Here is a 13221-nt window from a genome sequence, read left to right as displayed (position 1 = left end):
TTCTGGTAAAAAAAAAAAAAAAAAAAGAGGAATAGAAAATTACCCCCATCTTTGCTGTGATGGTCTTAAGCACTGACTGAGGGTCCTCCTCACTCTTGGTCTCCCGACTGGTACCTCAACCTCCATCTAGTCACCTGAACTCCAATCAACTCCACCAGTGCCACAAAGCTTAACCTGCCACGATCGTGTCACTACTTAAAGGGACTAGAGTGGCTCCCTCTGCCTGTTAAAATATAAAATAGCTAGACATCAAGAATTACCACGACTAGAAGTCAAAGTCTGCATTCATTCTTTTCTCTTTTTTCAAGACAAGGTCTCAATTTGTAGTGCAGGCTGGCCTTGAAATTCCATCGATCCTCCTGCCTCGGCTTCCTGAGTGCTGGGCTGTGCCACCACGCCAGCTGTTCTTTATTCCTGAGCACACTTTAATGCACTCCACTCCCCAGTGTGCACTTAATCTCTCCTCATCCATCTTGTAAATATACTCCTCATCCTTTCAAGTCCAACTTAACCGTCACTGCCTTGACAGTCCCCGAGGCAAGTTGGTAATTTTCTTCCGTCTTAGCTTTAGTCTTTGCCCATTCCCTATCACAGCTCCCACTGCACTGCTTCCACGTCACTTTCCTATACAATTCCCTTCGCAAACAGAGTGCCGGGGTTACAGGTGTGCGCCAACATGCCTGGCTCTCTACTCTCTCCTTCAAGTGTTCTTTCCAGAATATTCTACAAAGCCAGGCAGAGTGGCAAATACTTATAGTCCTAGCTACTCAGGAGCCCGATGCAGGATCACCTGAGTCCAGGAATTTAAAAAAGAAAAGAAAAAAAAAGGCCAAGGATTTAGTTCAGTGGTGCTGAGCCTGCCTCACAAGCGCAAGGTCCTGAGTTTGATCCCCGGTACCAAAAAAAAAAAAAGTATGCTGGTACGTGCTGGAGCACACTTGTAATTCCAAGGAGGGTGAGGCAGGATTATGAGTTTGAAGCCAGGCTGGGTAACATAAAGACCCTGTCTCAAAACAAAACAAAACAAAAAACCAAACTGACAGATACTATTTTACAAAATCACACTTCCTGGTTTTCCTGCTGAGCTAGCAAGTCCTCTGACTTTCAGTGGTACTGCTGTGGTCTTCAGGCTCCTAAAGTTTAGTGTGTCCCACAGCTCAGGTCTTCGCCCTCTGAACTCCTTATGTCCAAAGCTTTAAATACCACTGACAGGAAAATGACCGCCAACCCTCCATCTTTAGCCTACACTCTCCCTGAGGCCCAGCCTTCCGCAGTCACCGTAGATGTCTCAGTGGCACCTCCTGCACGGGAAGTCTGAAACAGAGCTCTGGATCGGAACCTTCCTTCCTGTTCTCCTCATCCCGTAACTAATCCACACAACACTTCTGTCGGCTCTACCTACTGAATACACGGAGTCAACCCCTTCTTTCCCCAGCTGCAGCTGACTGACTTCCGCCTCAGAGCGCACCGTCCATAGAGCAGCCAGGTGAGCTCCGTGAGACGATGTCATCCCCCGGTTGAAACCTTCTAAAAGCTTAGCATCAGAATAATGTTGCCCTGGCCTACGAAGCCCCAACAGTGTGGACCCTGCCTCTCCTCTGGGAACCTTCCTCCACTCTCCTTGCCGTTCTCTTCACTGCACTCTGGCCACCCTCCTGCTTGTCTCAGAGATGCCACGCTTGATCCAGGCCCCAGGTCTCGTCCCTTTGTCCCTTTGTTCTTCCCCTACCTGAAGTTGCATCGTTTTGTTCCTGCCATCCCTCCCCTCTCCCACTCAATTTCAGGGTATTTAGGTATATACCTGAAACTTGCATTCTTCTTTTCTTTACTAGCAGCATTGGGGATTGAAACCAGTGCCTCACACTGAGTTAGATCCCGAGCGCTTTTTTAATGTTTATTTTTGAGACAGGGTCTCTTGCTAACTCACTATTGTTGCCCAGGCTGAGCTCAAACTTGCCATCCTCCTGCCTCAGCTTCCCAGACAGTGGGAGTTACAGATGTGCACCACTACCTCAGCCTATATACGTGTGTCGTTCGTTGCCTGTTTCTCCCAAGAAAAGACTGAAGGCAAACACTTAACCTTGTTCACTGCTATATTCCAAGGGCTCCGAGTAATGATCAATACACAGTGGACTCAAAGAATATTTTTCAAACAGAGAAATGAATGAATTTGTCCGTATTCTCAGTGCTTACCAAAATGTGTGCACAGAGTAGAATGTGGTGGCACCCTTACCGGCATATCCGTTCTCCAGTCTCTGCTACTCCAAGTCATCGGAGACTTCCTAATACTAGAACTGACCAATGCTTTGAGTGGTCCCAGAGGGACTTCCCAAAGTGAATTCACACAACAGAAAATTGGACAAATTTCAATATGGACCGAAAAATATAATTTCAAGGAAAAATGATAGTGTAGTTTTTCCTACTAGGAAATAGCTTAGAAGAAAAGCACCCAAATGCTACCCTATTTGAGATTTCTCTGATGATGGACTAATAATTTGGGAGCTTACAGGCTTAGCGAAAGTGTCTACCTAAAATTGGTTCTTACGGACCTCGGCCATCTATGACAGAGGATCAGAGGAACTCATGACTCTTTGTGTGTGTGTGTGTGTGTGTGTGTGTTTGGATAGGGTTTGCTATGTAGTTCAGGCTGTCCTTGAACTTACTACACAGTCCAAGATGGCCTCGAACTCAGTGATTCTCCTGCCTCAGCCTCCCACATGTTGGGATTACAGGTGCGCGTACCACCACACAGAGGAACTCCTACTTCTGAGAGAAACAGTAATGCTTCATCTGGAATAAAGAGAAGGTTCATGGAGAAAATGCTCTGATGACTGAGTAATACTTTTCTTCTACCAGCACTCGGGAGGCCGAGGCAGAAGGATCGCTGTGAGATCAAGACCAGCCTGGGCAACATAGTGAGTTCCAGGTCAGTCTCAACTACATAGTGAGACCCTATCTCAAAAAAACAAACCAAACCAAACAAAAAAACCTTTCTTCTAGCTCAACCTTAAAAATGGCAATGAGCTCAAAGTCAGAGCACAAGAGCAGTCTGTGCTCTTCCAGGAAAGGGAAAAAGCTGTGAGAGTGAAGCCGTTACCTGGGTGCTCGGTCTGCTCAGCATCATGTGTGCATTGACTACTTCCAGAATATGTGCGGTGAACTCATTCATATCCTCCAGGGGCATGATCCTAAACGCTACCAGGCTCTTTTTGTTCTATTAAAATAAAAATGAAAATGTTAAGTAAAAGATGAGCAGATTTAGGTCAAAACACTGTGCTTTCTTCTAGATTACAGTATTTTGCCAGTATGAGGGAAATGTCTGTTATACACATATCTAAAATTTTAACTCATAAGTAATCCAACAAACCAAACTAGGTTGGGTATCCATGATTTATTCAGGGCAACAAAACCAGGCAAAAACCAAACAAATAAAATAAAACAACAAAGCCAAGCAGAGTCTATCTTCCTGACTCCAGTTTCTCCTTTCTACCTCTAACGGATGCCACAGTTGTCAGTTGTAGGTGGAGTTTTTTTCTATCAATCTCTTACTTTTCATTTTTGAGACAGGGTCTCACTTTGTTGTCCAGATTGGCTGTAAACTCACTATGCAGCCCAGACTGGCCTCGAACTCGTGGTTATCCCCCTGCTTCAGCCTCCCAAGTCTGAATTACAGGCGTGTGTCACCATGCTGAGCTATTACTTTTGTTTTTTTGATACTGGGGATTGAACTCAGGACCTTGCGCTTGCAAGGCAGGTGGCAGAACCACTGAGCTAAATTCCCAGGCCTATTACTTTTCTATTAAGATGAAAACCAGTTACTTCTCGCTGAAGAAGAGAATAAGGAAATAACTTCTCATTAAACATAGAGGATTACTTATTAGGTATCCTAAACCCAGACTTGAATCCAGAGATTGCTTCATGCAAATACATTTCATCGGCCATTTTATTGAGACTTTACCTGAAAGGACCTCAGGTGGCCAGCCACTTTCACATATGTTTCTGGAGGAACCACAGTGTTTTCTCCACCAGTGTCCTAACAAAAGACACAAATATACCATTAGGTCTCAGTGATGCTGGTAAAGGCCTAAGACTTCTAAACTATACATACAAAGCTAGTTATAAGTAGAAGAGCTAAATCCCCAGCAGTGGAGTTGTTGGTCAACATTTTACTGATTTTTTTTTTGGTACTGGGGATTGAACTTGAGACCTTGAGCTTGCAAAGTAGGCAGCAGAACCACTGAGCTAAATCCCAGCCCTATAATAATATTTTAGGAAGTTTAGAAAGTTCTAAATTTGTATGTGGTCAAGTCTATTAATCTTTCATTTTAGAGCTTCTGCCTTTGATTTTTTTTGGGTGGGGGGAGATTGGGCCTTGCTGACCTTGAACTCACTATGTAGCCCAGACTGACTGTGTAGTGATCCACCTGCCTCAGCCTCCCAAGTGCTGGGATTACAGGCATGCGCCACCATGGCCAGCCTGCCTTTAATATCTTGTTTATGTATTACCTGTTTTAAAAATTCGACATAGGGCCGGGGATCTAGCTCAGTGGTTCCCCGCCTGCCTTGCAAGCACTAGGACCCAAGTTTGTTCCCTGTACAAAAAAAAAAAAAAAAAAAAAGTTCGACATCCCAAATTCCCAAAGTAACCCCACCACAATTCAAAAATAGCCACTTACATCTGTGTCAACCCACTGGCGGACATCCATGGGTGCAGCTGTCATGTCATCTATTTTGTAAACAATGTTGGTTGGAGCCTTCTCTGCTTGTCTGATTATTCCCACAATAGTGACCTAGGTTGGGGAGGAAAAAAGGCTTGGTAACTCCTGGAAATTAAGGCAACATTTATGTACCTTTAAATAAAGCATGTCTTCTTATGCTTAAGTGATTCACCTATAAATTCTTTTACATACCTGTGAAATCTCAACATTCCCAATTTTGAATACTTCATCAACCAGAGTAGCAGAAAGCAGCTGAGATATGGTACAAGGCACAATGTACTGGGCTCGGGCTCTCTGCAAAGGCATGCACAAATTCAACTCAAACAACCATTCATTTAATACTTGCTGTGTACCCAGTTTGTAATAGCTAAAACTTGGAAACAGCCCATTGCCCACCAGCTGGAAACTGGATAAAGAAGATGTGGTTTTTCTATAAAATGGAATATTACTCAGCCATAAAGAACGAGAAAATATTCATTCATAGGAAAATGGATACATATTGAAGATATACTCCTAAGTGAAATAAATAAGGCACACATGTGTAAATACCATATAGTTTCTCTGGTGTGAATAATCTGGAATAATACAGAAGATCCTAATAAGATTACTGACATTGAGAAATGGGAAGAAAGGAGCTAAAGGTGTAGGGAAGGTGGGATGGGTAGGGGAAGGGTAATAAGGGAAAAGAAAAAAATGTGAGATAATGAAAAGATGGAAATAAAGTGTTTGTAGATGGGGAGGGGGTGAAGGGAGGGCAGGAACAAGGGGAAAAAATGAGAACCAAGACTTGTCATGTAGAGGTACAAGATCCCAACAATCAATGTAACTGTACTGTATCCCTACAAGGTAACAATAAACTCAATTAAAGCAAAAAAAAAAAAACTTACAGTGTACCAAGCATTTTAAATATATTAGCATACTGAGATTCCCACAATCTCATTGTCCTCGCTTCACAGGAGGGAAACCAAGATCATAAGCTAACAAATACTTGTAAATTCAAACCCAGGTTCATCTGACTCTAAAGCTCCTGCTGAGTGGGGAATCTGGGGTGCACTGTGGATTCATCCACCTGCCAGAACAGACCCTTGGGAGGAAGCCCCAGCTACAGGGGGAAGGCAGGCTGTCAGGACACTAATAGGACTAGAAGGTACTGAAAAAGCGTCTGACAAATGGCCAGCAGAGATGGGACTCTGGAATCCCTCTGGGTCTCCTAAAGTATGGCTTCTTTTAGGACAGATGTTCTGACAACTGGATGAGCTCCTGGGAAAAATGGGGTAAGAGCTTAGCCACACTGGACATTTTAAAGGGAGGAACAGGATGAGCTGATCAGAAGAGCATCTAGTGCAGACAATCAAATATTCTAAATCAGCCTGACAACAGAGGTAAACTCTCATCTTAACCCACCACTGGCAAGGGTCCTCTGGGGAAGACAGATCAGTGAGAAGCTTTTTGCTTTCAACACACCTAACTCAGAAGAAGTACAAATGTAAACCACAGAGCTAAGCATGGTGGTACAACCTGTAATCCTAGCACTTGGGAAGCTGAGGCAGGAGGATTATGTGAGCCAAGGAGTTCAAGACCAGGCCGGGCAGTTACATTGTCTCAAAATAAAAATAAAAAATAAAAGGAGGTTGGCATAGTGGTACATGCCTGTAATTCCAGCATTCAGGAAGCTGAGGCAGGAGGATCACTGTGAGTTTGAAGCTAGCCTAAATTACACAGAGAGATCCTGTCTCAAAACAAACAATAACAAAACAAAAGCCCCAAAACAAATGTAAAGAATTACAAAGCAACATCAAAAATACAAACTTTTGAGGTAGAGATGTAGCCTAGCACGCGTGAGGGCCTGGGTTCAATCCTGACAACATACACATATGCACACATACGTGCATAACGTGAACAAATATAAAAGACACAGGAACACGGGATCAGGTTAGAAGGGAAACACTCCTGTCGGTGGTGAGAAAGCAAGGTCTAGAGGGGGCCATAGCTCTGAGCTGGGCATCCCCTCCACAGCTGCCCACACCCTTGGGGACAGGGAAGGAGCTGAGGAGGTGCCCCAAGGAGAGTGCACAGCTGATCTCCTTTCACCTTCCTGGTGCCACCCTCACAGGTGCACTCATTGTTCCAAAGAGGTTTGCAGAGAGTGTACCTGTACAAGTGTTCAATTTCAAAAAAAATGATAATATTAATGGCTGAATATGAACCATAGGCTACTCTTGACAGTACTCTTATGAAATCAATATTTTTATAAATTTCACTATATTGGAAATTTCAACCAAATGTAATAAAATTTATGTTGAGAGAAGGCTTTTATCTAAATGAGTGTGGAAAACACTAAAAATAGCTGAGCTGGGCCAGGGATTTACTCAGTGCTACAGTGCCTGCCTTCTAAGCACAAGGTCCTGAATTCAATCCCTGGTACCCTCCCTCCAAAAAATAGCTGTGTATGGTAGTGCATGCCTGTGATCCTGGTGCCCAGGTGGCTGAGGCAGGAAGATTGCTGTGTCAAAGCCAGACTAAACTACACAGTGAGACCCTCATTCAAATGCTAAATAAATAAATAGTAAAAAGATCTGAGCTTGAACCTCCAGTTTATAACCATCCTCCTCTGAAAAGCTGTCTTAAAAAATAGCTCAGGTTCAGGATTCTTGAGTAAAAATATGCAGAACAGAGAAGAGTAGTTTATTTTTAGGAAGAAAAGACGAGACTTTGCATTTCTTGTTTTCTCCTTCACAATCTGAGGAAAGACAAAGTTAAGAGAACTGAAGAGCCAGGGGCTGGGAGTACAGCTCAGTGAAAGTGCTTACTGCACAGGTCCCCGGATGGCCCCAGCACGGCTGAGAGAGATGGAGACAGAGAGACAGACAAGAGAGAGAAGGGGGGCGGAGAGAAGAGGGGAGAGAAGTCTGAAGTTCCCTGGGGTCTTCTAGGAAAAATAACTCGGAAGCACTCCAAGAAAGAGAGAAGTAGCTGCTCAAGAGAGACTCGATTTGCTCAGTGTCATGTGTGCACTGTGTGCTTCTACTAAGCAGGCACTAGCTATGTAAGCTTAATCCCTAAATACACCTAACCTCTGCTGTATGCTAGAATAAACAGTATTAAAGGACAATGTGAAGTAACTGGTGAAAAAGAGAAAGCAATATCCAAATGTATAGGAATTATTGATGACTTTTTCCCCCCTCTACCAATGCACCTGGATTAAGAGGGCTTTTTTTTTTGGATACTGGGGATGGAACTCAGGACCTCAGGACCTTGCACTCGCAAAGCAGGTGCAGTGCCAATGAGCTAAATCCCTGGCCATAGATTAAGAGTTTTAAGGGAAGGTTTATCATCCTGTATACCAAACACATGAGTCTGAACACCACATCTGAGTGGCACCTAAAGGGAAGCCAAATTAATCCTGCAGTTATAGGATAAAATTAATAGCAACTGTGTAAATGCAAACACATCTCTAAAAAAAGCAAATAAACATTTAGACAACCTTCTGTAGATCACTTTCTTATTCTCTTTAATCAATTTTCAGAAGTACCCTGTGTTAAGAGCAGTACCATCAGAAGAGAAAAATGAAGGGTCACAGGCTTCAAACTGCTAACTAACGTCAGTTAAAAGGCAAAGCTGGGTGCGGTGATATACACCTGTAACCCTAGCTACTCAGCGGGCTGAGCAGGAGGCTCACAATGCCAGCTTGGGCAACACAGCAAGATCCTACCTCAAAATAAAAAAGGGCTGAGGGCCCCAGGATTTAGCTCAGTGGCACCGTGCCTGCCTCTCAAGCCAAGGTCCTGAGTTCCATCCCTGGTAGGGGTGGGAGGGTTGAGGAGTAGCTCATTGGTAGTGGGGCCCTGAGTTTCACCTAGTACCACAAAGGGAAAAAAGACAATGTTAATTCTGGGACCTAATTATTCTGGCTCCAAATCCCATGCCCTTTTAAAGATAATATCAGAACTGTTTATTGAAAGTGACTACTAAGCAGGTACTTTGTATTTAATATTAAGTCTCACAACTTCCTTGTAAGTTATGGATTAACCTCATTGAGTTTATGGTAACCAAGAAAGTTAAGAAATGTGTCCAACAACATCAGTAAAACAAGTGTCAGTGAAATTACACTCTTCCAATGTATTTTTCACCTCGCTACGTTTAATTAGAAAGCAACTCCAAATACGGGGAGAATATAAAATAGGCTAGAAATACAAGTTCAAAGTTTTTCCACCAGACTAATTCAATAGCTATGAGAAATTTCAGAACAAATCCGAGGAAACAGTGGATACATAATTATGGAAGGTTGCGTTTCTAAAATTTACAGAAATTATACATTTTAAGGGACACGGAAAACAATCGATAGCTTCCGAATAAGTTCAAGCTTAATACCCTTCCTTCGCTTGAAACGTTTCTCTTGGATAAATGCGGAGTTTTAGACCACTAAAAAGCGAAAAGAAACCAAACCCTTTCAACCTACTGATTTCTTCTCAGCCTGAGAAGCTGTTGGTGACCCGAAGCCCCCTGGAGACTGAGTGTAGCTGACGCCTCCTCCGTAGCTGGAGCTGCTATAGCTTTCATAGCCACCTGTTTTGAACAACAGTGTTAGTAACTGAACTGCCTTCCCAGTACTTGAGAAGTCCGCAGGTTTCTGAGACTTCGTGTGCCCTAACATTGGGCCCCGTCTTCTCAATCGTCCCATCACCCTCCCAGACCCCCAAACACCGCCACCTTCGCTCCCGCCCCAGGCGCCGCACGCATCCGGACCCCTGGCCCGCCCAATCCTCCAGAGATTTTCCTCCTCTTCCGCCCCCCGACCCATCATTACTATTCCACATCTTGGTCGAGATTCTCTTGGGAAAGGAGGGCCAGAAGGTTCCAGTCAGATAAACTTGCAAAACACTTCAGAATCCCGTCGCTATTACTGCGTCGTATCCACTTTTCTCTGGCGCCACAAACTACTTCCCGCGAAGGACTGAGCCAATCAGCGCACGCTTCTCGCTTCAGCCAATCGACGCTTACGAATCATACCTTTATTTTCCTGTTATCTCCAGCCACATTTCTGACAGTGCGCATGCTCCAAGTGGAGTTGGAAGCCTCTATGCCATCTTTACTAAGGGTAAACCCTCTGCGAAAGCGAAAAGCGAAAGTGTGGAGTGCTGATAGGACCGTACCTCAAGCAAACAACCAATTAAAGCAATCCGCCCGCGGCACTTACGTCACGTGAGCGACTCCACGTCACTTCCTTTGCTTAACGTCCTCTTCCTGCCAAACTGTCACTAATCAGGCGATGATTAAAGCGCTGTAATAGAGTTCTTGCTTCAACGTTCCGGTACTAGCGTCGCAGCACCTCGTGAGGTTTTTTTGTTCGTTTGTTCTTCCTAAGGAATCAAATACTCTGCTGCGGGGTGTAGCTCGACGGTAGAGTGCTTGCTTAGGATGAAGGGGTCCCTCCAGCGCCACAATGGTGGGGAATCAAATTATCCTGTAATGCCGTCTCCTGGTTCTCTTACCTATGACGACCTTTTTTAAAGCACTGGAGGATGTGGACCGCTTGCCCACATTTCTTACCCCATCCCAGGTTCAAGATCCCCAGTCACTTCGGATTTTTTAAAAAAAAATTACAGTGGGGATAAAACCCAGGGGCATTTTAGCACAACTACATCCCCACCCCTACCCCCTTTTTTCATTTTCTTTTGGTACCGAGGATCAAACTCAGGGACTTGTGCTTGCGAGGCAGGCAGGCGCCGACGCCACTGAGCTAAATCACCCCTCCCCCCTTTTTTTGAGACAGAGTTTCGGAAAATTTGTCTAGGCGGGACTCGAATTTGAAATCATCCTGTCTCAGCCTCTCAGTGCTGGGATTACAGGGGTGCACTACCACACCTGGTCTGCAAAGTTATGTTCAGAAAAATTGAAATAACCGGCTGTGGTGGTGCACTCCTGTAATCCCAGCAGTTGGGAGGCCAAGGCAGGATTATTGCAGGTTCCAACCAGGAGGAGTAAGGAAATGAATTCAAGGCCAGTCTGAACTACAAAGCAAGACCCTGCCTCAAAATAAAAACAAACAGAAATAGCAGGGTCTGGAATTTAGCTCAGTGGTGCCAAGGCTGCCTTGCAAGTGCAAGGTCCTCTGAGTTTGAGCTGGTACCAAAAAACAACAACAACAACAAAAAACCGTAACATTGTTTTAAATACCACTTAGTCGGCAGATTTTTTTGTCAATTCATTTATTTGACATTGATTTGTCAATTCATTTATTACATATTTGCTGCTTCTTTCTTTGTTCCAGAGCCCAGGATGCAGTAGTAGATAAGAAAGACGTTGTCCATGGGCTCCTGGACGGGCCCTATTAAGCATTTTACTTTCACTAGCTCAAACTTGTGAGCTCTGGAGGTGCTATTCTTCTTGCAGTTTTATAGCGAAGGCTGTTGAGGCACAGAGAGTTGTGGAGTCTGCATTTAAATCCAACCAGGCTGATGACATCAACTGCTGTAGTTACTGTATCTTCTAGTACTCCTAGAACTGGGTCAGGAACTCAAGTGAGAATTGGGGTTCAGGTAAGAAAACTGAAAATATAAATGAGTTGAATAAAAGCAGAGAAAATTTAAATTTTTTCTCCACAACAAGAAAACTACATGTGATATGATTGAAAATACAGCGAACATCTAAATTAAATATTACAGTAAAAGACATTGCTACACATCCCCCTCAGCCTGCTCCCACATACTTCACAACACTCACCCCACTGTGCTTGCCACTTTCTGATGGGTCTGGACATCCTCTTTCATGAATGTCTCTAGTTGGGCTGTCCTGGTTGCCTCAATGTCCTGAATTAATTCAAGATGTTTACCCTTCGTGGTCATTTTAACTTTGGAGAGGAACCTGAAGTCGCAAGGTTGTCAGATCCACTGAATAGTGTGGATAAGGATACGCTGTAATGTTCTTACGAGCCTTCCTTTCCATGGGACGGCGTACTGACAGCAGCAGTTGTTATTTTTAATAGCTGACGCTAGAAATCATTTTTTGTATGAAAGTTTCTGAATTTCAGTTAATAAGTAAATTTTAAAAACTTAAACACTATGTGGGACAAAGATATCAACTACATGTTACGTGTGTACCATTTTCCTTATTTTAATTCTGTAATTCTTTATATTTTAAGATAGGGTTCTGGCTATTCCCCAGGCTGTCTTTGGACTCCAGATTCAAGGGATCTTCCTGTCTTAGCCTCCTGGGTAGCAGGTGCCTAGTTCTGAAATTCCATAAACCTCCAAGTCACTGAGAAATAAGATAGAGGCACGGGCCAAAGCTTGAGGCATACCAAGATGACATTAGTATATTAAGCCTGAGGTATTTGAATCATACACAGTATGATGTGTAAGAGCATATTTTTATACTAAAATGTTTGAAATTAAGACTACAGGTTAGTGTGGTGGTACAAGCCAAGCACTCTCAAAAGACTACGGCAGGAAAATTGCAAGTTTGAGCCTAGCCTGGGCAATTTAAAAAATTTAGTGAGAGCCTGTCTCAAAAAATTTTTAAAAACAACCCTAATTGATACAGGCCCTCCTGATTCAGTGTGGCCCTTGCTGATTGGCCTAATCCTGTGAGCTCCCACCATGGCTGTGATTGTGGAATCACTCTGATACCTGAGAGCGGCAGGGGGCGCTCTTGATACTTATGCGACAATAGGCTGGAAGCTATCACTTCTCAGTGATGCACTCACTCGCATCTTTAGCAATGTGACAAGGGCTCCTTGGACCAGAAAGTTGTCGGGTTCCTCCGAGACTCCTCCTCGAGCCTGCGACCTTGGATGGCTGAGCTCCGCTTTAGCAAGAGTCCTGTTAAGGCCACCTGGTGGGGAGTGGACCCCACCTTGATAAACAACGGTCTGTCTCCTCCTGGTCACCTTCCTCTCTTACACACACACACCCTTGGACTGCCGTGAAGCGCTCCTATCAACAGTCCTGTGTCTCCCACAGCAACATCCTGAATAAAGTCTGCCTTGATTGTTCAAAAAAAGTTTAAAAGCTGATAGAGGGGCCTGTAGTCCCAGCGCTTGACAGACTGAGGCAGGAGGATTGCCACAAGTTAAAGGTTAGCCTAAGCTACATAGCCAGACCCTGTCTCAAAAAAGTTTAAAAATAGGTTCAGGGATTTAGCGCAGTGGTACCCTGCTTGCCTAGCAAGTGCAAAGTCCTGAGTGCAATCCCCAGTACCAAAAAAAAGTTTTAAAATATGGGCCTGTAGTCCCAGCGCTTGACAGACTGAGGCAGGAGGATTGCCACAAGTTAAAGGTTAGCCTAAGCTACATAGCCAGACCCTGTCTCAAAAAAGTTTAAAAATAGGTTCAGGGATTTAGCGCAGTGGTACCCTGCTTGCCTAGCAAGTGCAAAGTCCTGAGTGCAATCCCCAGTACCAAAAAAAAGTTTTAAAATATAAAAATAAAGAATGACTGAGCCGGGCGTGGTGGCACATGCCTGTAATCCCAGCACTCAGGAGGCTGAGGCAGGAGGATCGCTGT

General features: G+C 44.1%; 1 protein-coding gene across 1 annotated transcript in view; it reads right to left on the bottom strand.

Annotated features, from left to right (window-relative positions):
- Rpa2 (replication protein A2) overlaps nt 1-9840 on the bottom strand; it is a 12824-nt gene extending 2984 nt beyond the window's left edge. Inside the window, exons 1-6 of the mRNA XM_010632563.3 lie at nt 9526-9840; nt 9178-9284; nt 4911-5012; nt 4677-4790; nt 3959-4033; nt 3098-3214 (exon numbers count right to left, since the gene is read on the bottom strand). Of these exons, the coding sequence (XP_010630865.1) occupies nt 3098-3214; nt 3959-4033; nt 4677-4790; nt 4911-5012; nt 9178-9284; nt 9526-9535 (525 nt within the window). The 5' untranslated portion in view covers nt 9536-9840. The remainder of the gene's footprint in view (nt 1-3097; nt 3215-3958; nt 4034-4676; nt 4791-4910; nt 5013-9177; nt 9285-9525) is intronic.
- Between the last annotated feature and the right edge of the window lie 3381 nt (nt 9841-13221).

Source organism: Fukomys damarensis, unplaced genomic scaffold (assembly GCF_012274545.1).
Source record: "Fukomys damarensis isolate Sample0158 unplaced genomic scaffold, DMR_v1.0_HiC HiC_scaffold_23, whole genome shotgun sequence".
Classification (NCBI taxonomy): Eukaryota; Metazoa; Chordata; class Mammalia; order Rodentia; family Bathyergidae; genus Fukomys; species Fukomys damarensis.
Note: the sequence above shows the minus strand (reverse complement) of the source record. Positions and strands in the feature narration are given on the sequence as shown.